This window comes from Mollisia scopiformis (assembly GCF_001500285.1).
Source record: "Mollisia scopiformis unplaced genomic scaffold LY89scaffold_21, whole genome shotgun sequence".
Classification (NCBI taxonomy): domain Eukaryota; kingdom Fungi; phylum Ascomycota; class Leotiomycetes; order Helotiales; family Mollisiaceae; genus Mollisia; species Mollisia scopiformis.
Genome location: NW_017263601.1, coordinates 833203 through 857252, shown reverse-complemented (window position 1 = coordinate 857252; position 24050 = coordinate 833203). Strand labels below are relative to the sequence as shown.

Genomic DNA, 24050 nt, shown 5'->3' with positions numbered 1-24050 from the left:
CTGATTAACAACTCTCCCCAGCTTCCAACTTTGGACATTGGTGGGCTGCGCAGGGACAGAAGCAAAACAATTGATTGGAATGAAACCCCCGTCAGGGATGATTCGTGTTGGAGCTGTAATAATTATTATCACATTCGTGAGAAAGGTGAAGAGGATGAGAGATGATTTCAGAGACTGAGGATACTTTTAAGCTTAAACCTTTAGTGTATCCTAGCGCCTCGGACACTGAGCTCCACTGAAACTTCTTTCAAACCTCAACGATCATCAACTTTCTCTGCAAATCGTATACAAGCATACAACGCAAGCTCGAACCAAGCTGGCATACCATTTGATATCCTATTCCGGTCAAGCCAACGTCCTCGGATCCAAACCCACATCGAAAGTTATCATCTACTCTCGCAGAGAACCACGCGATGCGACGAACGGGCCGAACAACTCTTTCGAGACATAGCGTACAATGGACTAGCTCACGGTACGAAATATATCGATGGGTTTTCGCATGTGCCAATATCGCAAGCGTGGTAGATATGGCAGATTCGAGGACCAAACTTTGTCGAACTTTCAGGTCGCAATATCGGTGCAGCAATCCATCGAAGCCAGCGCTCGTGTTGGACTCCCACCGCACGAGGCATATGAAAACAACAACGATATTGTCTGAGACTTTTTACCCTGGGCTTGGAGTACACGCTATCACGACTGAGCTCATGTCGAGAAGAACGGCTTCGTCCTATCCTGTGACAATTTCTCTCCCTCACACACATAATTGCAAAGACTTTGGTTTCACATATTTGTGTCGATGAACTGGCACGAATATGCTTGGCAGAGGTGAAACTTGCTTAATTGAAGTCTCAATACTTGTAGAGGAGTAGCAGCCAGGAGTCTCCATCGTCTGACTGTGCGAACACATTTCCCACTGTTGCCGTGCAAGAGCCAATTGCTATGATGAGTATCAGCACGATTGAGTCGATTAAGGTTTTGTCTTAATATCCACGACTATCAATGTGCTGAACACTGTGAATCGTGATTTACGGGGTAGTCTCGGCCAAAGTCACCCATACGTTTTGTTTCACCTCTCTGCAGTGCTAATGTACTGTCCCTGGATCTTTTTCAGTACTGGGCTCAATGAGATCCAAGCGTATCTTAATAATCCAAAATACAAATTCAGAAAGAGGTTTACACCAGTGTGGAAGACGGGCAAAAGTTTGCTCTGAAGATCAGCTCTAGATTTCGTGCATGTTCATGCAAGGCTCGCACAGGATACCCCTCCAAGTGACATTCTGCGGCTTGCTGAAGGAAGCTTCGAAGGCCGACCCGTGCACGAACGACTGGACGAGAAATCAGCATACACACACGAGATATGGAACTTGTATTCCAGAAGATGGAAAAGAAGCCTGCATCAACTGGGATTCTGCAGCTCCTACTTAATTGAGTAGTTCCGTGATGTCCCGTCCATATCCTTGCCTACGTAAAGTAACACTCTTTCTTGGAACTCATCAAATCAATGGGCACGCGACCACAACGTTTCCTTCCAGGTACGACGTTCCTGACGCCAACTACCGTACAACCCGGAGAGGGACACTGCTAACATGGAGAATATCCAATCTCCAGGTTCCAGTGACAGATTGGCGTTGTGCTTCCTTGAGCCTCGACGGCTGAGGAAATGTATCGCGGGGCACGTGGGATCGAGGTCTTTGAAAGGCAACAGCACCAGCGACATCCGCAATAATCAACACTCCCTCGTAAAGACGTGTCGTCCGGATTATTTGCCAGCGTCGGCCATCAGCAAATTTCCCTGTTTTCATTGACTCTGTCCAATCTCAAAATGCTGTCCGCTTTCCAAGCTACGGCTATCTTAGCCTTCGCCTCCTCCGTTCTCGCAGCTCCTGCTCAGGTCTGCAATGACGCTACCTACCCTACGCAGATTAGATTGGCGTATTCCAATGACCGAGCAATGGCAGTATCTTGGAACACCAAGATCAAGATGACCAAACCCACTGTTGCATGGGGCCCAGACACCCACATGCGAGATTCTGCTGACTCCGACGTCTCCACCACCTACCAGTCATCAACGACCTGGAATAATCATGTTGTAATCGAAGGGCTTAATCCAGACACCAAGTACTACTACTCCCCTGAATGCGGAAATGTCACATACACTTTCACGACTGCGCGTACGGAAGGAAGGGGAACTCCATATCAATTTGCCATGATTGGAGATATGGGTACATTCGGACCTGATGGTCTCTCTACAACTGTCGGAAAGGGTGCTGCGAACCCTCTCGCACCCGGAGATTTGACCACTATCCAGTCACTTAGCGCAAGAATCGACGACTTTGATCTAGTCTGGCATGGTCCGTTACATTCCGCCTCTGACTTTGTTAGCTAACGTATTCTAGTCGGAGATATCGCATATGCTGATGCATGGCTCAAAGAGGAGAACGGAGGTTACGCTGCCCCTTTGAACACCAGTGATTTTGGAATGGAGTATGAAAAGATTCTCAATGACTTCTACGTCGAAATTCAACCAATATCTGCTGTTAAGCCATATATGGTTGCTGTCGGTTAGTTGCCTGATCATCTTGAACTGTCATTTGAACTAATTCTCAATTACAGGAAATCACGAGGCCAACTGGTGAGGCTCTTGTATATCTTGCCTGTCTCTCTTTGGATGAAAAACAATTGTCTTTGTGAAACGCGATCTCGTGAAATTTCATCGTCTGCTATGCTTTGCTACACAGGACTAGAGCTAACATTCTGGGTATCTAGTGATAATGGTGCCAACTTTACGATCTGTCCACAAGGGTGAGCAAAAATGCTCTCATTATAGATTATCAATCCTTTGCACGAGAGCGCCGCAGGTAGGGAGTAGTCTGAGAGCGCAGACGTCAAAGCGGATTGCACCTCTCCAGAGCTTCCAGAGCTCTCTAATAACTTTACAATATGTTACGATGCTAACTCCAGAGTTTAGACAATTGAATTTCACCGGATATCGCGCACATTGGAAGTATGTTGCATCGACTCCACTTCCCAAAATTTGTGTCTAATTGTCCATAGCATGCCATTTTATAAGTCAGGTGGCCTTGAGAACTTCTGGTACAGCTGGAACCATGGCATGGTCCACTACATCACCTTCAACACCGAGACAGACTTTCTGAATGCCCCCGATCAACCAGGTGGAGAGGGTGTCGAGGATGCTGGTCCTTTTGCCCCCTTCGGTGCCCAACTCGCCTGGCTCAAAGCAGATCTTGCAGCGGTTGACCGCAAGAGAACTCCTTGGGTTATCGCTGCAGGGCATCGCCCATGGTACGTCAGCACAACCGAGTACATCGAATGTCAAGTTGCCTTCGAGCCACTTCTCCTGGAATACGGCGTCGATCTTGTTCTCCATGGTCACAAGCATTTCTACGAACGTCACTCCGCCATCGACAATGGTACGGCGCAAGATCTCAACAACCCAACCGCACCATGGTACAGTATGTCAAACTCTGCCCCCATCCTAGGAGTTGAAATCTTTGGGCTCATCCTTTGGGGGTGTTCATCGAAGGAGTCGTATTTCAACTCCTCGGCTCCCAACCCTTTTGAAACAAAAAGCATACTGATTTGCCTATAGTCGTTAATGGCGCTGCTGGACATTATGATGGTCTTGATACCCCTACCTTACCGTTGGTTCCAACTTCCAGAGATATCATTGTTGCCTATGGATGGAGTTTGTTCACTGTGCACAACTGCACACATTTGACAACCGAGTTCATCGCTAGTGGCAACAACACTATTCTCGATACTGCCACATTGTACAAAGATCGCACCTGTGCTCTCAACTAAGCGATTTGGTGCGATGAATTACGATCAGCATATATTTAGACCAAGCAAAGATGGCGTCTATATGTCGAGGTGCAGTTGTATATAATCATAACTTCTAATTACAACCCGTTTCTTCACCAGTTGATCCACTTCTCATCCTCAATCTGTCCAAACTTCAGTCAGTCCAGTCCGCAAATCGAACCTTCTTCTTCGGATTCTTGGGCTTCGTATCCCAATTCTCCGTCCCCCAAGCAGCCTTCCCATTATAAAAATTATACGGCCAAGCCCCAAACGCAGGCGGACTCTTCGGGCCCCCCTGATCAGGAGCCGTATTCCCCTTCCCCTCCCTCCTCGACGCCGGAATCTCCAACGCCCCCAAATTAGACTCCAACAAAAACGCCGCGTTCCTCCGGAAATTTCCTTCCTCTTCCCTGCTTAGAGCCTTCCAATCCGGTCTCCTATGGTCCATCAGATCTAATGTGTTCCGGATAGTGTATATACTGCAACTACTCAAATTGTTCTGTGTCGCACATCTATCGTCCACTTCAAACCTAAATGGTCCTGTCCCTTGAAAGAAAAGTTCGAACCTCTCGAAGAACGCATGCATCACCTCCTCCGCTCTCCGGCTTCCCCAACTAGGTAGAGAGTTGAAATATATAGCTCCCCTAGCCTCGAGATTGACATAGATGGTAGTCCAATGCCCGTTATCCTCGTTAAACGGGATTGCGAGACCGACGGGCCGGTGGCCACCTTGGTTGCGGCCAGTGAGGAAGGCAGGTAGAGGGTCGGGGAGGACTCTACCCATGCGTTCCCACGTTCCTAGCCAGGTGGGATTTACGAATGTTATATGGGAGCTGGGAGAGGTGTTGCCGTAGTAGTTGATTATGGTGCGGATGGCGGTATCTGTTAGCCAGCCGCGGGGATTAAGGGTGTCTTCTACGTCCTCGCGTTCGATGCGTGTGATAAGGGGGGTTGCCATTGCGCGGCGTGGGATTGTTATGGTTGTCGATCTTGAATCTGGTGCTGGTGTTGAATTTGAGACAAAGGAAATAGACTTACAATTTGTTTGGGGAGAAGGAGATGTCGAGGAGAAACAGTACGCTGGGGGTGCGGAGAGCAAGATGAGAACTTTGGAGTCAAGAAAATGCACACTGAATTATCCTTTACACTGTACCGTAACGTTGAACATGCTAGTAGCAAAGGAACCAAGCAAAGAAAAAGAACCATTGAGGAGCAAAGGTCTTTCAGGAATAAGACTTCCTCCGAAGATGTAGAAAGAAATCATGGAAAAGACTCGAAAACCCCCATTGTCTCTATATCGAGTCCGCATTTGGTAACGTCGAAGACAAAGGAAAATGACGCCGCCAGTTCAATCTTAGTATAGTTCTCTTAGTGAAAGCCTTAGAAACTTGTGGAACTCTTTCCAAAGTCTTCAGACCTCAAGTGCAATAAAACTTGCTAATGAGTACCTAACAGAGAGCCGTTCACTTGAATGCCATACAAATGGCAATCTGTAGAGTATCACACAATAAAATAGACAAACGAATTTCCAAATCAACTAGTGCGCATATGCATCTTCCCTTTCATCCCCACTCCACACACCTAAGCGCAACTTCCAGCCACCTATAGATTCAAATAAGCACTTTAGTTTCCACAATCCAACAAAAGGCCCCGTGGTGTAAGTGAGTAACACACTCTAGTAAAAGGTCCTACCTTTCTTAGACGCTATTGGACCCCCCGTCTTCTCGAGCGATCGATATAGACGGGACATGAGAGCTGCAGATGCGACTTCTGTCGGGACCGAATTCACTTTTTTTTTTTTCCAAAAAAATGTTTCTGGAGTTTTTATTTGTGTGTGTGTGTGTGTTTCATTCTTTTATTGCGCTTAATGGCCAAATTTGGGTTCTTGAAGCGCAATGTACAAAGAGTTTGGAGGACTTGGCAAGGGTATCTTGGCCGCGGCGGGAGATCGACAGCAAGTCCAGGGGTTTCTTATCGTGATAACCCCACCTTTTCGGAGCTCGTCTCCTTATCCCGAAGTGAGATCCCACTTTGGATTGCCCGCGTTCGAATACCATGATCACTTACGGTGAGGATCCAGGAACGCGTCGGGCAATGAGCTTTACTTATATGCATGAGGTGGATGTCAGAGAAGTGGGGTAGCTTTTTATTTCCTGAGCTGCTAATTTATATCTTTCTTCTCTTGTTTCAAGTTTCATTTGTTACTTCTTTCTCCTTTTTCAATTCATTGTTCTATCTTTACTGGACTTTTCGATTTATCATCTCGGTCTTGACCAGGAACCTCATCATGGTAATCACAGACCCCCGCTACGAGCTCCCCCGCGACCTCGAAGGCAAGCCTCCTCCCCATCCCCTCCACTTCCCATCTAACTCCCATACCAGGCTACGGCGAACACTCCCTCAACCCCCAATGGCCCAACAACGCCAAAATCTGCCTCTCCTTCCTCCTCAACTACGAAGAAGGCGGCGAACGCACTGTCCTGAACGGAGACGCACACTCAGAACCGTACCTCTGGGAAAAAGGCGTCTCGTCAACCTACCTCACCGGCCACCGCCACATCTCCGCCGAATCGGAGTACGAGTACGGATCTCGTTCAGGAGCGTGGCGGCTCCTCCGTCTGTTTAAGGAGATGGGGTGGCATTTTACGTCTTGGGCCGTGGCGCAGGCTATGGAGAAGAATCCTAGTTTTGCGAGAGCGTGTGTCAGGGATGGACATGAGATCGCGGCGCATGGGTTGCGATGGTTGGATATTAGCGAGTATAGTGTTGAACAGGAGAGGGAGTATATCCGGGAGAATGCGTTGAGTTTGGAGAGGAGCACGGGTGTGTTTCCGAAGGGGTATTTTTATGGGCGAGCAAGTCCGAATATTCGAGGACTATATCCTGAGGTTATGAAGGAGATGGGGAGGAAGTTGTTGTACTCGAGTGAGAGTTGTTTTAATGATGATGTGCCGTATTGGGTGGATTTGCCGTGGGAGAAAGAGTTGAAAGAGGAAGAGCGGGAAGGGTTACTGATTATTCCTTATAATTACGATTGTAACGGTAAGTGTCCTTTTCAGATTTCTATTAGGTGGAAGGTGGGAGCTGACATTCGTGGAAGACGGAAAGTTCTACATGTCGCCAGGATTCACCGGAACGACGTATCTCGAGTATCTGAAGAGCACTTTCGACATGCTGTACCGCGAGGGGTGTAACGGCAGCCCGAAACTGATGAATGTCCCAATGCATTCCCGGATTCTCGGCAAGCCCGGCAGAGCTGAAGATTTGAGGAAATTCATGCTGTATGTGAAGGAGAAAGCGGGAGATGACTGTTGGGTTGCAACGAGAGAGGACATTGCAAATCATTTTAAGAGCAGATTTCCCTACGTGCCTGGGCATCTTGCTCCAGGACACCCCAATGGACTTCAAACATAACCAAAGCGCGTGGGTTGCCGTCCAGCATTTTAGAAGCTTACCTAGGCAGGCTTCTCGAAGTTGGGGACTAAAGCTCCATCAGACAGTAAAAGATGTACGGATGCAATTGCATTTTCAAATGGGACAGTGAGATATGTACCAGCTGAGAGATCAAAGGATATGCTGTAATGGAGCTGGGGAAAATTATCCTGTCACGAACAGCTTTTGATGTTGACTTTTGCATTCAACAGAAAAGCGCCTACTCCGTCCACTATGTGTTAAAACAAATTGAATCCGATTCCGCCATGAAGAGAACGTCCCCCATGCCCCTGAATATCCTATGGACTCCAAACTTGGCCAGATCTTTCGGCTGTTAATAGTGACTTATCAGCTTGACCACGGAACCATGGACGGTGCGGACTCGATTCCGAGAGATCAGCATCTACTCCCAACCCAGACCTGGAAACACACCCAAATTGTGGAAAGTGCAGACCATAAGATCATGGATTCGGACGTCGTAACCAGTGCGACCAGGTGATGGTTTCGGTTATTCCAAACTGCAGAGGGGCTCTGGCTTCTGGTCTAACGCTTGCGTCGTCGAAACGGAACCATTTTGATCCAGTACCACTTGGGTTTGGAACCTTCCCAAGTGTTACATAGTGACCAGAGTCCAAACTCGTACCTTTGTGTATTACCATCGACACAACATCGTAGATGAATGGCCCCCTATAAGCTGCCTCGCTTCCAGCAGGTCCTTGAAAAAACACTCCATCCAAGTTTATCGTCTCCCCCCATGTTACCACTCTGGTGTCTTTCGCACCAAATTGGGTGCGTGGCAGGCCGAGGCTCAAAACCTCAGGTGCGCGTACGGCTCTCTCGGCTTTATAAGTTGTATCCACTTGCTTACATTTAAGACATCGGAACCCTGGTGACTCTTCCTCTGCCCCCGCATATGTTCTCCTTAACAAGGCTTCAAGCGTAATGGGTGTGGGTACATCCGCCGGAATCGTCACTGACAGAAAGACATTATTCTGGGGGTTTCTGCTTAGCTGGCCGCATCCAGGGTAACGGCATCTCATTTCCGTTACAACCATAGTACCCATAGTATGTGTCAAAAAGGAGGACCTAGTTGTCGTGAAATCTGTCCAGCTTTGTAGAGCGGCCGCAATGTCACTTAGTTCACCCAGCTGTGCTGAGTAGTCCGCTGGTAAAGCAGGCTGTCTATGACGAACAGGGTTCGTTTCATCTTCCAATATGTCAAGTAGCCATACAAGAAATTCGCCTGAGTCGTGCTGCCTGAGCCGGCCACCAAATGCACGATCTCGGATCCGCTCACCAAAGCGGACTGTGCAATGAACAGCATTGATATACCCCTTAGATTGTTAGAATTTTCCATTCAAGATCACAGAGCACTTACGCGCAATGTCCGTGGGTTCAGAAAATTATAGTGGCCGGACCACATGTGTTCTAGCAAGTTACCTAAGGTCCTCGCCATCAACTGCAACGGAGGAGCCGATTCACCCGCAAAGGAGCCAAAGGCTGCTTTCGCAGGTACGGGCACAGAGCCTGGGGTCAAACCCTTCAGAAACTCTCGCAGCTGAGGCGTCATACTTATAAGTTGAATGGCAGCACTCATGTAACAAACATTCCCGGAATTCTGTAGACCTGTAGCACCAGGCCACACAATTTTCGGGCTAAGTGACGGCTGGCCACCATGTGCATATTGCTGCGTCAGTCCCCGGTCCGTGATACCATTGGACCTTTGCCGTGGCAGCGCTGGAGCAGGGCGAGCCGGAGGTCTGGGCATGATATTCTCGAGCTCATCTTGAATCCGTTTGAACGGTACCGTTGCGGCTGGTGAAACCATTGATTCTTGCACAGGAGGAAGTTCAGGAAATCGGCGAAGGAAATCCTCCTGGGTCCGCGCATAAACGAGCTCGTCGGCATCAGTGACAGCACCCTTTCCTTCACGGAGTATGTTGCTTTCTTCTTTAAGAATCTGATCCCATCTCTTCTGTTCCTCGTTGGATTGCACACGAGCAGGCCGTATCCGTCTTTTGGATAGATTCAAAGCCTGTGAGCGTGCTCCTTGGGACCTAGGCGATATTATCATGGGGGCGGAAGTAGCATCGTGAGAACCCGCTGATAATGTTGCCAATGAATTAGGACCCAGAAGGTCTACCCAAGAGTCCAACCCACCAGCAAGTAGGACAGGGCGTCGCTTTAGCCGCTTATCGTAGCCATAGTCATAAACAGCAGCCGCAAAGTCTCTTAGAATGTTGTCCTTTTCCGTTCTGGAACCAAGATTCTTGAAAGAAGTGGACGATTGATCATAGAAAACAAGCATATCAAACTCATGGCGTTGGTCAAACAAATTTTGCTCATAAGTAGGTGCTATGATCATGCTGTCTTCTAGTTCCTCCCCCGACAAGCCAGAGCGCAGGGTGAGTGGCTCCACGCAGATTGTAGCTTGAGACATGATATGGCCACCCGCAAAGTCATCGCGGTCACGCAGGTCGACGATTAATAGCTTTAATTTCTGCTGCCCTTGTTGAAGGTATCCTACAAGTTCTTCTGCGGTGATAGTAACGGAATCCGGTGGACACAAAACTTTAGTTCCACCCCGTGCAGGCATGACGTTTTCTGAGCTTGAGTGTGTAGGACTAACAAAATATTCTGACCTGCCCTCAAAGACATAGGGCGAAGGGCCAACTGTAGAAATCGGAGGAGCTGAATCTCTCTGGCCATTCCCCAAGAAGGATGGATTTCGAGAGACACTAGAAGGGAGATTTGTTGCATCTGGGTTGTCGACCGCACGTAGTGGGCTGTGATGTATGGCATCTGGGGGTCGTGGCATACCAGGAATTGTGACATCTAAAGGTATTTTCGTGGCTCGCGGGTGTGTGTCTGGCACAGAGGGCAGTTCTCTGGGCCCGTTGGGTCGAATCATGGTGGATCTGCTTTCGGGCTTGTTAGGAAGAATCGAATTTGATTCTGGCGGGTTTGAAATGGAGATGGGTCGTGTTTTGATGCGCGGATCCTGGACAGGTCCGCCGTTTTGCAGACGGGCAAATCGTGCAGCCAGATCAGATACATTTTTGGTCCCATTTGCATTAGGAACAGCTCTCCCATGAAGAGCATCAGGTTTTGGTTGTACTGCTGGCGCTGTCTTTTTCTGTAACGGGACTGATGTGACATGACTATTCATGGCTTCAACGCCGGCTCCTGGTATTTGCGAGTGAACTCCAGATGTATTTTGTTTTCCAGATGTCGGTTTAACGCCGCTCTTAGCATTGTCTTCTTTAATCATCTCCTTCACCTCCGCAAACTTCTTGTGCTGTGAATTGATCCTCTTATTGAGGCCAAGGTAAAGTCGGTGCAGATCACCCCGATCTCTTTGAAGAGCGAGATAATCTGGGTGACGAGGCACAATCTCCACTGCAATAACTGAGGCACTAACATATTCCTGGAGCGCTATGTCTGGGCGTCGAAAATCAAGATGTGTATCTGCTTGTTTGGCCAGCAGTTCTCCTTGCAGTAGGATTGTTCGGAGTGGTGAGTTGATGTCCACATTTGGTTTTGCGATCACCAGATCGTCAAGATGTGGGAAGACACGCACGGCGCCGTGCTGGTGCTGGCCAGCACTGCCATTCGAGATTGAGCCATTCAGTGGCATATTGACTGGCCCTCCACGCTCGACGGCAGATGCTCGAGTAGAAGGTTTCCCCACTGCTGCCGGACTCATTGCAGGTTCAAGACGCTATGTAGCCTCCTTTCCAAATCAAGGCTGTCGAATCTGATTCGAGGTCGACCGGGGCGAGTGAATGGGAGGGAGATGGGAGACTGTCAAGAAGCCTAAATTCTCTGGAGAGTAGATTGAGATGGGGATAGAAGAGGTGGCGAATCGGGTCCGAGTCGTGTGATGCGGTGTTGCGAAGTTGCGGAGGAGGATCTGAACGTCTCAAGGACGGGTGGTAGAAAGAGCGCAACAAGTCTTAGAACAGTATCAAGCAGTGTTCAAATGATACGGCGCATTGTGACGATTTCTGCTCAGCGAGACGAGGCAGAAAGGAAGCATGAGGGGGGAGAAGGGTGAAGGTGTGTGTTGCTGTGTTTATTGTCTCGGTCGTGGTATGGACTAAGAGCATTCCAAAGGGGAGAGGGAGGATTAATTCATTCATCCATTCATTCCAGACTCGGCGTCGGCGCCTCGCCTCGTCTCGCATCGTCAGTCACTTGGCTGAGCTGAGGCTGAGCTTCCGGGATGGAGAAACTTTATTCCAGCGGGCATCGCGGCCGTGTGAAGGCGCAAGAGCTCACTTCAACCATTTAGCCTTTCGAGAGCCGCCACTGCTACCTTTCAAAGAGAGGCTAAGCTTAATCTAGTGCCCAACCCAGCTCCAGCCTTCAAAGCTCTCTGCCTGCTCCTCGCACTCGACCTACGACAACACCATCCTACAGCCATCCATCTTCACAACAACATCATCCTCCTGCCACGAAACAAGACTTTACCGGCCATCTGCTGCGCGAGTAAATTACGACCCGTTTGAGCGTTTCCGAAGCCCTTCGAACTGAGGTCATCTTCCGCCTTGCCTTCTCTCCGCCCACCACAAACGGGCTTTGCCAGTGCGACCAAGCCAAAGCCCGACACATTCTAGCCCTCCTCCTCCCTCACGATCGTGACCGATCTTAGTTTGGATAGACCTTTATCATTTGCTCCCCCGTAGCCGGCACGATGATGGCGGGTTGGTTCGCATCGTCATCTCAAATTGACCAGCAGGTGGAGGAGGCAACAAAGGATTCACTGTAAGCACGTATGTTACGAGACTAGAGCGACATGACACTAAATTCAAAAAGGGAGAACATTGCCCTCAATCTTGAGATTTCCGATGTCATCAGATCCAAGACAGTTGTGTCCAAGGAGGCGATGCGCTCTCTGAAGAGACGCATAGGCAACAAGAATCCCAACATACAGCTCAGTGCTCTGAATGTGGGTCAGTCCTGTCAAAGGGAATGACATATGCTGACCTTGTGCAATGCAGCTCACGGATACCTGTGTAAAAAATGGAGGGTCCCATTTTCTCGTCGAGATCGCTTCACGCGAGTTTATGGACAACCTTGTATCACTACTCAAGGCTTACGGTGGGGCTGCAGTGAATGAAGATGTCAAGGCGAAGATCTTAGAGCTGATCCAGACTTGGGCCACTGCATCAGAAGGACAATACGAGCTATCATACATTGGTGAGACATACAGAAGTCTACAAAGAGACGGATTCCACTTTCCACCAAAGGTCGAAATCTCCAAAAGCATGCTAGTCAGCAGCGCTGTAAGTATTTCAATGTTATCCTTTTGCACAATACTCACATCTCTTCCAGCCGCCTGAATGGACTGACTCAGACGTTTGTATGCGGTGCAGAACTGCCTTCAGCTTCACAAACCGAAAGCATCATTGCCGAAACTGTGGGAATGTTTTTGACCAGCAGTGTTCTAGCAAAGTTCTTCCCCTGCCACATCTAGGAATAGTCCAGCCAGTCCGAGTAGATGATGGGTGTTACATCAAATTGACGGACAAATCCTCAAAGGGCGGCACATTCTCCACTGAACGCTCTCCTACCCATAAACAACATCGACCACATAGCTCTATGCAACCTCGAAGTGCGCGTGTGGATGACGGTTTTGACGAGGATTTGAAGAGAGCCTTGGCAATGAGCTTGGAAGAAGTGAATGGGCATGCTGGGTCCGGATACGTTCCACAATCAAAACAACAGCCATCAGCTGCGCCAGCAATCACCAATGGCACTTCTAAAGTGTCAACTAAACCGGCAGAGGAAGAAGACGATGACCTCAAAGCTGCAATCGCTGCGTCTCTAGCAGACATGGAAGAACAGAAGAAGAGACACGCAGCCACTATCAAAGAGCAAGCTGCGAATAGTGATACTAAAGCATCAGGTCCAATTGTATTGCCAAAGAACGACTATGAACTAACGCCTGTTGAGGCAGAAAACATCAATTTGTTTTCCACGTTGGTTGACAGGTTACAGACCCAGCCTCCAGGAACCATTCTCAGAGAACCACAAATCCAAGAACTTTATGAAAGCATTGGAAAGCTCCGACCGAAGCTCGCGCGAACCTATGGAGAAACAATGAGCAAACACGGTAAGACTGCCCCTCGCCGTTAACAAATATTGAACCGTGTACTGACCAAATCAGATGCCTTACTCGATCTTCATGCTAAACTATCAACGGTTGTCCGATATTATGACCGAATGTTGGAGGAGCGCTTATCAAACACATATAACCAGCACAGTCTTGGTGGTTATAACCTTCCTCCCCAAAGACCAACTTCAACCATGTACCCTTCTATCGCTGCCAATACGGCAGGCCCAACGACTGCAGCTGAAAGCTTTTACACTGGATCTGCCCAACAAGAACCCTACGGAAGGCCTCAATCCACCTACTCATACGGCGCCCAACAACAACCATACCAGCAGCAACATCATCCACAATATGACAAGCTCGAATCTGTTGCCAGTCCCGGATATCGAAACCCCGAACAACGCGTCGAGAATTACAATCAATATCCTCCCCAAGCGCAGGCTCAGATTCGTCCGACTTGGAAGCCCCAAGAAACACCGGCAACTCCGTATGCCGTACCGACACAGACGTATCCCCCAGGCCCCCTCACGCAGCACTCACAGTCCCCTCCACAACCATTGCCGACCACGAACTCGCTATCTCAAGCGCCAAACAGCTACGTGCCTTCAGATCCAGCTGCAACTCCACTCGCTGACCCAAGTCCCTCTTTCTATTATGGCTCGGCACAAGTACCCCCTCAACAATCTGCTCCAGATCAGACCCAATCACAACATCCTCCGGGTCACCAGTCCCCACAGCAGTATCACAACACAGCTCCACAACCCGGATCGCCCGTCCAATCTGTCCATCCAGTTCAGAACACGCAAGAGCAATTCGCATCACCTCAACAACACGCAGCGCCTCCACGCCAATATGCTCCGCCTCAACAGCAGCAGCAGATTCCACCCTGGCAAACGCAGCAACAGACATTATTGCCACAGCCATGGCAAAATCCTGGAGCTACGTACAATGGTTATACACAAGAGTCTTTCCCTGTAGCACCTCAGCATTCCTTGCAACCGAAAGTGGTGGAGGAGAGTCTGATTGAACTTTGATACAATAGCATACAAGCGCGGCGTTTGGGGAATTGTCGAAATTGTAATCTTACAACTTCTTGAATGAAGAGGCAGGTCTAGCGGTGATTTCTCACCTAGGATGAGTCTAGGAGGAATGATCTTCGATCAACTTTGCTTTAGTCCTTTATACGACCATCAAAGAATGAAATTTGACTATTTTGTCACTCTTGCCATTTGATTCGCGGTGCTGTAACCGTGACATAGTGATTGCTATGCGCGCACAAGTGGATTAGGAATGAAAGCAAGGATTTATCACACTGTGCAATTCTGTTGGGCAAAAAATGCGTACATAAAATGTTGCAAGCAGAGAATCTTTTTAATCCCATAACATGCTCAAAAGGACAAAAGCTATTGCTTGGAGCTTCCCCCAGGTTGTAATCTGGGCCAAGGCCGCTCAGGTTGGAATCCTGTTCCAGGATCCCTTTTGTGCAGGTCAAATGGCGTAAAGGGAAAAGCAAAAAGCAGACAGATGCGTGAAGTTTGCATACATGTATATATATATAAATGTTTTAATGCTGAACTAAGAGCGGCAAGTGGGTCATTAATGCCATCTTCTGATTGGCTCTTTGTTTTGCAACTTCAAGGTTATTTTGGTCGAAATCGAAATGACGCTATGACGGCTCCCAGCACCAACATAAATATCTGGAAATATCCTGTCAGTTTTCACCCAAGACTTTCCAGCAAAGCATATCCTTCCGATCAAATCGAGTTTACAATCTGATAATTCTCAAAGCAAGTGTATTCCACAATGTCGCGACACCAGAATTTGCGCAACCTGGATCTGGACGACGAACTGGATGATTTCGATGGTGGTGAAGACTACGAGTACGATGGACTCGGAGACGGTGCAGAAGGTACGGTCATATTCATTCCTAGGACAGAATGAGCAAGTTACTAAATGCTTCTTTGTGTTTAGAGCTTAGTGAAGAAGATCAAGGTCGGCCTCCATACCCCGCCAGCTACCCCTCCACCCCACCTAGACTCAAGCAAACCTGACTGGCAGTAGAAAACATGAGAGTAGGAACGATAGCCGTCCGAGAAGAACTGCCTCCGCAAGCAAGTCATGTCACAGACAAGCAAATACGAGAAGCTTTGTGGCACTACTACTACGACATCGAGAAATCTGTTGGATACCTAGTCAGCACGTACGCCGCCAAACCGAAGGCCCAAAAGAAGTCAAAGGCACAAGAAGTCAAGAAGATACCAGGTAGGTTATATTTTCCTCTAGATGGCATGGTGCTCGAGCATAATTGCGCCTCTGGTGGAGCTGAAGATGTGTCTGCTGCTGCTGGCCTCGACGACCGGCTTGGACTTGGGCTGATGGGCGCTGAAGTGGACGAGATATGCTCCAAGCCTTTTTCCTTCGCGGACTTCTTCAAGGATACTCCATGGTTGAACGTTCCGATCGAGCGACAAGCAATTTTGATACCACCGCTCTGCCCTAAGGGTGGCCTGCTTGGCGGTTCCTCCGATGGAGCGCCAAAGATATCCAAACTTCAAGCTCTTGCAGCTGCAAGGAAGAAGAAGGCCCTGGAGCAGAAGTCGAGCAATACTGGAATTGAGCAACCCATGGCAAGCCTCTCACTTGACCAGAGCGCCTCCGGCAGCTCTTCAGAAAAGACAACCACAGGCTCCTCGTCTACTACGACGTTTGGTACACGTGCCTTTCCCATTCGGAAACGCAAAGATTCGAATCCGCACGAGAAAGTCCCCAAAGCACCGCATGATAGGGAGCCCGATCTACCCCCTGCTGATGTGCAGATGGAAATGGAACCAATTGATCAAGCTGAGCCATCGGCCTTCGCCAATACTATGTTCAGCAACGCATCTTCACCACCACCAAGGCGCTTCGAGAGCTTCTTCACGCTCCCATACATGAATGCTGCTACTCCAACATCCACTGACCCGTTCGCAGGACCTAGTCCAGATGATGTTGTCATTGCAGCACAGGCGAAAGGTTCGGCGAAATCTGTTCGACCCAAGAAGTGATACTAATCCTTGGGCAGCGGCTGGAAAGGGTGGCAAAGGCCCACCAAAGACTAATGGTCAGAAAAAAGTCGATCAAATTGCCAACGGTGTTGAGGCTTTGAAAGTCGATGACACTCCCAAAGCCACCAGCAAGAATCTTGACGTTCTAGCTGAATTCAAAAAATCAAAGTCGAAGAATGCAGCAAATTTTGTCGTTATTGGTAGGCGACGTTCCTCTTGCATCTGAATCTATCTGACATTGGTAGGCCATGTCGATGCGGGCAAAAGCACGTTAATGGGACGATTGTTATACGACCTTAAAGTTGTAGATCAGAGAACCATCGATCGCTATCGAAAAGAGGCAGAGAGTATGGGCAAATCTTCATTCGCGCTAGCATGGGTTCTGGACCAGGGCTTCGAAGAACGAAGTCGCGGCGTGACGATTGATATCGCCATGAACAAATTCGAGACAGAGAAGACATCTTTCACTATCCTGGACGCTCCGGGTCATCGAGACTTCATCCCGAACATGATTGCAGGAGCTGCTCAAGCAGATTTTGCAGTTCTCGTCATCGATGCAAGCACAGGCTCATTCGAATCCGGATTGAAAGGCCAAACGAAAGAACACGCTCTGCTTGTGAGAAGTATGGGTGTTCAGAGGATCATCATTGTGGTTAATAAGCTCGATACGGTCAACTGGTCGGAAGAACGATTCATGGAAATCCAACATCAAGTGTCGTCATTCCTTACAACTGCCGGATTCCAAGCAAAGAACATAGCTTTCATTCCCTGCTCTGGGTTACTCGGAGACAACATTGCTCGTCGATCAACGGAAGCCGCAGCATCATGGTACACAGGCCCGACCCTCATCGAAGAACTAGACAATTCGGAGCCAATAGCCAGAGCACTCGACAAACCTCTCCGCTTAACGATCGGCGATATTTTCCGCGGCGGAGTCCAGAACCCACTTTCCATCAGCGGCAGAATCGAAGCAGGAAGTCTCCAAACAGGAGACGCACTACTCGCCCAACCAGCCGGCCAAAAATGCTTCATCAAAGGCCTCGAAATCGACAGCGAGCCTGTAGACTGGGCCATCGCCGGCCAAAACGTCACAGTCCACCTCTCCGGCATCGAGGAACAATACCTCAAGATCGGAGACGTACTTTCCAGCCCCTCGAGCCCGATCCAGAATATCAAGCAGTTCACGGCAAAGGTGCTCGCGTTCGAGTTCTTGACGCCGATGCAGGTCGATGTTCATAGAGGCCGACTACACGCTCCGGGGACTATCAAGGAGATTGTCGCGGTGTTGGATAAGGGGACGGGGACAGCGGTGGGAGGGAAGAAGAAACCGCGGATTGTGAAGCCGGGGCAGGTTGTTAGGGTGGTGGTTGAGTTGGATGTCGTGGTGCCGCTGGAGGCGCCGGCGAGGGTGGTGTTGAGGAGTAATGGGGAGACGGTTGCTGCTGGTTTGTTAGAGTGAGTAGATGGAGGAAATGGGATTCGGGCATAGCGTGGGGTTGGGAGCATTGCATTGCATTTGATTTGTGAGAAATACGGGTCATGCATCATAGAAATGAAGGTCATTTCTTGTTTTTGTTCACCATTTCCACCGATTGCTACCCCGCCGTACGCAAGAACTTCAACGCAGACTGCACACTGAAATAAGTAACAAGCTTTGCTTCTGCCGACCTATGTGCAAAACCTGGACCCTTGTAAGTCAACACCTCTTTCTCCTTACTAGTATCAAAAGCAACCTACTCTACCAGCTTCTGTACCAAAACCCACACCGGCAAGATGTCTCTGTCATTCTCCAATTAAGAAAGAAGAAGAAAATGTATGTGATAAATCAGAAAACATGGCTACCGTAAATAGGGAGTCACCTACCGAGCTATTGTATTGGGAAGTCACTCAGGATGCTATTGTTTTAAGGGGAGTCACTTAGTGTCGGTTGCCACGCAACAAGACAGCTGTAGAGAACCTGGGAAATCTGGTACGGGGCTAGCACGTGACCTCGGCAGGGGTATACAATGAGGGGTTGTATGGATCATGTTGCCGTTGTGCAGGGAAGTTGTAATTCAAGGTAGTGATTGTTTGCATTGGAGAGAGAGAGGTTACAGTCTAGTATGAAGCAAGAAGGAGTATTTGGAAGGAGAGTACAAGTGGACATTCGGGAAAAGATAAAGAGATTATGTGGCTGATTGTGAAGGGTAATTTGTGGGATCAGATACCTGATTTTGTTGTGTGCACGCCAGGATAATAGAACACACGACCAGATATTGCCTGCTCGATTGTCTATAATGCGCCACAATGCAGACCCCAAAAAATAGTTCCTCCCGTACTGAGACCAAGATTGTAGTTCGCCAGATTGAACGAAGGCACTCCTAAGTGCAGCAGACCCAACAGAGAAAGAATACTTGTTCAAATCTTTCCGATACGTCACAACTGAGATCCAAAGAAGCTCCTCCAGTTTCTAAGACCAGATTGCAAGATACCTTCTTAGGTACTCCAAGAATAGGTAGCCTTGCTTTGCCACTCACGTGCACTCAGCCTCAATGATCCGTGCGCGGGATATCTGGCCAGCAAGACAACTATGTCGAAATGCAACAGAGCAGAGCATTGAGGAACCAAATTGATTCCGTGTATTGTTGAGATGAAGGCTCCTTCATGCATGAGATGGCAGTTTCCAATAAACTAGGCGGCTCCTCATTCGTGGAGTTGCGGAGAGCCCCCTTTTCGCCTTTGGATGAAAAATTGGTTAGGGGATTAAGGTTTAGGTGTCCTCAACGCTAAGCCCTGTTAGCGCATTTTATCTGGCAGAGGACAACCTGTCTTCCACAATCGGTTGTGATAAAGACGCAGCCGAGAACTTTTGGTACTTCCATCGTTCTTTTACTTTCGACATATCTGCAACAACACGACCTCCTCTCCCCCAACACCACTTTGATCCATAATACCGATCATCATGGCGCGAGGAAACAGTTCTCAGTTCTGGACTCTTCTCTGCCTAATTTTCCTCTTAGCAGCTCCTTTGACTTTCATTTCCACAGCACAAGCACAGTCCGATCAAGAGCCATTACAAGAAAACTATGGCACTGGTAAGTCTCCGCACCATCTGCGAAGCTGAAATCCAATTGCTAACAGCTCTGCGATAGTCATCGGTATCGATCTGGGAACCACCTACTCCTGTGTCGGTGTGATGCAGAAGGGCAAAGTCGAAATTCTAGTAAACGACCAAGGACACCGAATAACACCTTCATACGTGGCATTCACCGATGAGGAGCGACTGGTTGGAGACGCAGCAAAGAACCAAGCTGCCGCAAACCCCAAGCGAACAATTTTCGATATTAAGTAAGTTGTGATTCTGCCAAAACGTGGCATCTTCGAAGCTAACGAGTGTCCCTTTAGGCGTATGATCGGTCGCAAGTTCTCAGATAAGGATGTTCAGGGTGACATGAAGCACTTCCCCTTCGACGTTGTCGAGAAGGATGGCAAGCCATCTGTCAAGGTTGAGGTCAATGGATCCCCAAAGACCTTCACCCCTGAGGAGATCTCGGCCATGATTCTTGGAAAGATGAAGGATGTAGCCGAATCATATCTCGGAAACAAGGTTACCCACGCAGTTGTTACTGTTCCAGCCTACTTCAACGACAACCAGAGACAAGCTACCAAGGATGCCGGTATCATTGCCGGTTTGAACGTCCTCCGTATCGTCAACGAACCTACCGCCGCAGCTATCGCATACGGCTTGGACAAGAACGACGGTGAACGTCAAATCATTGTCTACGATCTTGGTGGAGGAACCTTCGATGTTTCTCTCCTCTCCATCGACCGTGGTGTTTTCGAGGTTCTGTCTACAGCCGGTGATACCCACTTGGGAGGAGAAGATTTCGATCAGAGAGTCATCAACTACTTCGCCAAGAAGTACAACAAGGAGAATGATGTCGATATCACCAAGGATCTCAAGACCATGGGTAAGCTGAAGCGTGAGGCTGAGAAGGCCAAGCGAACTCTGTCTTCCCAAAAGACCACCCGTATCGAAATCGAAGCTTTCCACAATGGCAATGATTTCTCCGAGACCCTTACCCGAGCCAAGTTCGAGGAATTGAACATGGATCTCTTCAAGAAGACTCTCAAGCCTGTTGAGCAGGTCTTGAAGGATGCCAAGGTCAAGAAGACTGAGGTTGACGATATCGTCTTGGTCGGTGGTTCTACACGTATTCCCAAGGTCGTTGAGCTCATTGAGGAGTATTTCGGAGGTAAGAAGGCTAGCAAGGGTATCAACCCCGATGAAGCTGTTGCTTTCGGTGCCGCCGTTCAAGGTGGTGTCTTGTCTGGTGAGGAGGGTACTGAGGAACTTGTTCTCATGGACGTCAACCCATTGACCCTTGGTATCGAGACCACCGGAGGTGTTATGACCAAGTTGATTCCCCGCAACACTGTCATCCCAACCCGCAAGTCCCAAATCTTCTCCACCGCCGCCGATAACCAGCCAGTTGTCTTAATCCAGGTCTTCGAGGGAGAGCGCACAATGACTAAGGATAACAACCAACTTGGAAAGTTCGAGCTTACCGGTATCCCACCTGCGCCTCGCGGTGTTCCTCAAATCGAAGTCAGCTTCGAGCTTGACGCCAACGGAATCCTCAAGGTCTCAGCCTCGGACAAGGGTACGGGCAAGATTGAGTCCATCACTATTACCAACGACAAGGGACGTCTCACTCAAGAGGAAATTGACCGTATGGTTCAAGAAGCTGAGAAGTACGCCGACGAGGACAAGGCAACCAAGGAGCGCATCGAGGCTAGAAACGGCCTTGAGAACTATGCCTTCAGCTTGAAGAACCAAGTCAACGATGAGGAAGGTCTCGGAGGCAAGATTGACGAGGATGACAAGGAGACTGTAAGCTCTTCCCTTCCCAAATCACGATGATCAATTACTAATTCGCAACAGATCCTCGAAGCAGTCAAGGAAGCAACCGACTGGCTCGAAGAGAACCAAGCCACCGCCAACGCAGAAGATTTCGAAGAGCAAAAAGAGAAGCTCTCAAACGTCGCCTACCCAATCACCAGCAAACTGTACTCAGGAGCCGGAGGACCAGGTGGAGCCGATGATGACGAGCCCGATTCCCACGATGAGTTGTAGAAGAGAGGATTTTTTTACTTTTTTTATTACCATTGCGTGCGTTGGCTTCTTTGCCTGGGGGGTTAGAGAATGGGCTCTGGTGTAAAATAAAAGCATTATAGGAGTGCCAATGCATACCCGGTTTTCGATAGATATGACTTCTACTGTGCTGGTGATTTATGTGTGTGATGTGACGACTTGTGATGAAGAAGAGGGGTCCTGGAGATGTCGGACATTGAGGGGTAGTGGGGTAGTTCTTCTCGGTGGAGGAGTGTCACGTGCCTCATTCAACTCCAACTTCAACTTATCCCTCTGTTTCTTGCTGGCCCACATGGATCTAGTGATTACAAACACTATCCTCTCTATTTCATTGTCAGACATTCACTGTTAGTATCGCCACAGTTGAACATTGTATATATATATATATATAAAGTCCCCCTTCTTACCACATCCACTTGCTAGCCTAAAAACACTTACAGTCGATCCGACATTTTATTCTCATGAATCGATATCTTGATATCTTATGCTATTTCTTATTTGAAACCTTGAAATCAGTCTGCTTACTTTAACAAAGAAAATGGGGTGGTAACAAAATTGTATCATCGGCAGTAGAGATAACTTGACAACAACAGCACTTTTCCCTGAACTTGCAGAATACCAACGCCAAAACTTCTTTGCAGAAGAGCATCAGCAGCCATGTAGTTGTATATTCCACTCCATCAACCATGATTACGGAAAACGGTCTTTGTGTCCGAGATTCTGGGTGGTTTATATCCCCCGCATCTGCCGACTTGGGCTTGCTAGGACCAAAATTCACTTTTTGACTGTTGTGTGTGAAGGGTGCATGTGATGACTAGATGAGTTCACTTTAATCACTTCTAAGTTTCTGGCGAAAAATAGTGCATGCAGCTATTCACTTCATAGTAATTAAATTCAAGAAAAACGTAGATAACTAGAGCACGACTTATATAAACAAATAAAAGGCGGGAGTTGCGACCGTGATCATCCTCTCTTGAACTTAGGAACTCACTTTACCCGAAGCCAAATTTCGTTTATCCTAACTTGACTCTGGGGTAATCCAACATCTATATAAGCACATGTTCTCTATACTGTGAAAAATTTGAAGCTTCCAAAGAAATTCTATGAGACTACAGACTTTGAGCTCAACTTATTGTCTTTGTGATTTTCGATGTATGTAAGAAGTGCACATTTCGACACAAGTCATCCCTTTCTCCCTTATAAGTTTATCTGGTCATTTGTTGTCAACAAATCTATGCTGTCGATCTCCTCGCATTTTCTCTTTAATTGTGCTTGCAATCTTTCCCATCTTCACGCAACCCAAGCTTATCTACCACTTGGACGCCTGGACGCCTGGACGCCTGGACGCCTGGACGCCTGGACACGTGGACACGTGGACACCCGGCACCCAATCCACCACATCAACCAGCCCAGCTAAAATTACCGTGTCCGCCCTTCCTAGAAGCGTTAGATGGGGCAGATTATATACCTTTCTACTCCCTAAGGTCGCTTCTTCCTTGCCATAGGGAGTGAATTTCAATTCTAGAGTTTCGCTGAGAGTGAAAGTCGGATCCTATGCTCGTATCTGTTCATTTCTCGAGAGTGAGTGTGTAGAGTGAATATGAAGATAAAGTACAAAGAAATGAGTACAGGAGTGAATGTGTAGAGTGAATATGAAAAAAGAGTAGGCGGTGAGTCGACTTGTGCCTATGAACGGCCTCGTTAAGAATCTTTTACAGGTATATAAACCCCCAAATTTGACGTTTTTTTCTTTACTTGCAGAATAATGGAAACAGGTTCATTACGCCTGGCGTCCCGACGTGGGTGGTGTGTGTTACGGTATCTAATGAGTTGTTCGGAGTTCAGTTTAGTGGAATAAGTATCGATGTAATTATCTTTGGAAGCATGTTGTTCCTGCTATCAAGTCTTTTGTTGTTGTCAATTGTTCAGTATTACTTTGCTTGCAACAGTCGACAGACGAGTCGTGTATTCACACGTGTAAAACAATCGGTAAAGGGAAAATACCACCGATGGAGGAAGTGCCGAATATCACGGAGCTGGGTGAGTGAGTATTTGGGAATATTTTATTGTAGTGGTATTAGAGTACGAGATCTCTTTTATAATTTAATTCAGAAATTTGATCTACCGCCGACTCCCAACTCACTGTCTTAACATCGGTATGTTGGATTCACTTGAAGGATCGCATTCACCCCTTTCCTCTTTGTAATGTCCTTGTTTTACAAAGTCAAAGGCTTATCACGTGACAGCAACTATTTAACGGACTGGTTGTCTCCCCTATGGATCATCCATCAACCTGTCTTCTCCCCAGAACAATATCGTACTGTTTCTGGGCTGGGCGACTAACTGTTGTTGGGTCTGTAGTATGCTTCGTATTGGTAGATAAAGATAATGACAAATCGGCGGTAAGTTGACATAAAATCGACAACAAGATATGAGTCGACGGCAACAGGGCTCTATTACTTTCATCTGATCTTCATAGATACTATCATCTGCAAGTTGG

The 24050-nt window shown here is 48.1% G+C and overlaps 7 protein-coding genes across 7 annotated transcripts; 5 read left to right on the top strand and 2 right to left on the bottom strand.

The window, feature by feature from the left end:
* Positions 1 to 1463: 1463 nt before the first annotated feature.
* Positions 1464 to 3930, top strand: LY89DRAFT_688223 (Metallo-dependent phosphatase). The gene is made up of 8 exons (XM_018215662.1): positions 1464 to 1532; positions 1609 to 2351; positions 2397 to 2561; positions 2614 to 2632; positions 2767 to 2802; positions 2969 to 3004; positions 3055 to 3473; positions 3611 to 3930. Exons 2-8 carry the CDS (start codon positions 1823 to 1825, stop codon positions 3820 to 3822), a joined length of 1416 nt encoding a protein of 471 aa, XP_018066914.1. The 5' UTR covers positions 1464 to 1532; positions 1609 to 1822; the 3' UTR covers positions 3823 to 3930.
* A 5-nt stretch (positions 3931 to 3935) lies between these two features.
* Positions 3936 to 4780, bottom strand: LY89DRAFT_673516 (uncharacterized protein; the record flags this gene model as incomplete). Its single annotated transcript, XM_018213363.1, has 2 exons — positions 3936 to 3965; positions 4004 to 4780. The coding sequence occupies 2 exons, from the start codon at positions 4778 to 4780 to the stop codon at positions 3936 to 3938; spliced, it is 807 nt and encodes a 268-aa protein (XP_018066913.1).
* Positions 4781 to 5877: 1097 nt separating this feature from the next.
* Positions 5878 to 7587, top strand: LY89DRAFT_757076 (putative chitin deacetylase; the record flags this gene model as incomplete). The annotated part of the gene is made up of 4 exons (XM_018221402.1): positions 5878 to 5890; positions 6123 to 6155; positions 6205 to 6864; positions 6923 to 7587. The coding sequence occupies 4 exons, from the start codon at positions 5878 to 5880 to the stop codon at positions 7234 to 7236; spliced, it is 1020 nt and encodes a 339-aa protein (XP_018066912.1). The 3' UTR covers positions 7237 to 7587.
* Positions 7588 to 8435: 848 nt separating this feature from the next.
* On the bottom strand, positions 8436 to 10960 carry LY89DRAFT_623741 (uncharacterized protein; the record flags this gene model as incomplete). The annotated part of the gene is made up of 2 exons (XM_018211031.1): positions 8436 to 8588; positions 8633 to 10960. Coding segments are annotated over 2 exons (2481 nt in total), but the record flags the coding sequence as incomplete, so codon positions are not given.
* A 649-nt stretch (positions 10961 to 11609) lies between these two features.
* On the top strand, positions 11610 to 14599 carry LY89DRAFT_653034 (ubiquitin binding protein). Its single transcript, XM_018212229.1, has 5 exons — positions 11610 to 12021; positions 12073 to 12205; positions 12258 to 12542; positions 12592 to 13372; positions 13427 to 14599. The coding sequence occupies exons 1-5, from the start codon at positions 11951 to 11953 to the stop codon at positions 14404 to 14406; spliced, it is 2250 nt and encodes a 749-aa protein (XP_018066910.1). The 5' UTR covers positions 11610 to 11950; the 3' UTR covers positions 14407 to 14599.
* Positions 14600 to 15056: 457 nt separating this feature from the next.
* LY89DRAFT_623737 (uncharacterized protein) lies at positions 15057 to 17983 on the top strand. Its single transcript, XM_018211030.1, has 6 exons — positions 15057 to 15281; positions 15344 to 15364; positions 15434 to 15634; positions 15761 to 16384; positions 16434 to 16616; positions 16662 to 17983. Exons 1-6 carry the CDS (start codon positions 15176 to 15178, stop codon positions 17873 to 17875), a joined length of 2349 nt encoding a protein of 782 aa, XP_018066909.1. The 5' UTR covers positions 15057 to 15175; the 3' UTR covers positions 17876 to 17983.
* Positions 17984 to 19054: 1071 nt separating this feature from the next.
* Positions 19055 to 21666, top strand: LY89DRAFT_209846 (heat shock protein 70). Its single transcript, XM_018205861.1, has 4 exons — positions 19055 to 19490; positions 19548 to 19743; positions 19801 to 21289; positions 21341 to 21666. Exons 1-4 carry the CDS (start codon positions 19358 to 19360, stop codon positions 21530 to 21532), a joined length of 2010 nt encoding a protein of 669 aa, XP_018066908.1. The 5' UTR covers positions 19055 to 19357; the 3' UTR covers positions 21533 to 21666.
* Positions 21667 to 24050: the final 2384 nt, after the last annotated feature.

Excerpts from the sequence above, each read along its gene's own strand:
- LY89DRAFT_688223 (XM_018215662.1), top strand. The coding sequence starts at position 1,823 with ATGCTGTCCGCTTTCCAAGCTACGGCTATCTTAGCCTTCGCCTCCTCC. Across the intron at positions 3,005-3,054 it reads GGATATCGCGCACATTGGAA|CATGCCATTTTATAAGTCAG; the intron begins GTATGTTGCATC and ends AATTGTCCATAG. Across the intron at positions 3,474-3,610 it reads CCCAACCGCACCATGGTACA|TCGTTAATGGCGCTGCTGGA; the intron begins GTATGTCAAACT and ends ATTTGCCTATAG.
- LY89DRAFT_653034 (XM_018212229.1), top strand. The coding sequence starts at position 11,951 with ATGATGGCGGGTTGGTTCGCATCGTCATCTCAAATTGACCAGCAGGTG. Across the intron at positions 12,543-12,591 it reads GCATGCTAGTCAGCAGCGCT|CCGCCTGAATGGACTGACTC; the intron begins GTAAGTATTTCA and ends CATCTCTTCCAG. Across the intron at positions 13,373-13,426 it reads AGAAACAATGAGCAAACACG|ATGCCTTACTCGATCTTCAT; the intron begins GTAAGACTGCCC and ends TGACCAAATCAG.
- LY89DRAFT_623737 (XM_018211030.1), top strand. The coding sequence starts at position 15,176 with ATGTCGCGACACCAGAATTTGCGCAACCTGGATCTGGACGACGAACTG. Across the intron at positions 15,365-15,433 it reads GCTTAGTGAAGAAGATCAAG|AAAACATGAGAGTAGGAACG; the intron begins GTCGGCCTCCAT and ends GACTGGCAGTAG. Across the intron at positions 16,385-16,433 it reads CATTGCAGCACAGGCGAAAG|CGGCTGGAAAGGGTGGCAAA; the intron begins GTTCGGCGAAAT and ends ATCCTTGGGCAG.
- LY89DRAFT_209846 (XM_018205861.1), top strand. The coding sequence starts at position 19,358 with ATGGCGCGAGGAAACAGTTCTCAGTTCTGGACTCTTCTCTGCCTAATT. Across the intron at positions 19,744-19,800 it reads CGAACAATTTTCGATATTAA|GCGTATGATCGGTCGCAAGT; the intron begins GTAAGTTGTGAT and ends GTGTCCCTTTAG. Across the intron at positions 21,290-21,340 it reads ACGAGGATGACAAGGAGACT|ATCCTCGAAGCAGTCAAGGA; the intron begins GTAAGCTCTTCC and ends AATTCGCAACAG.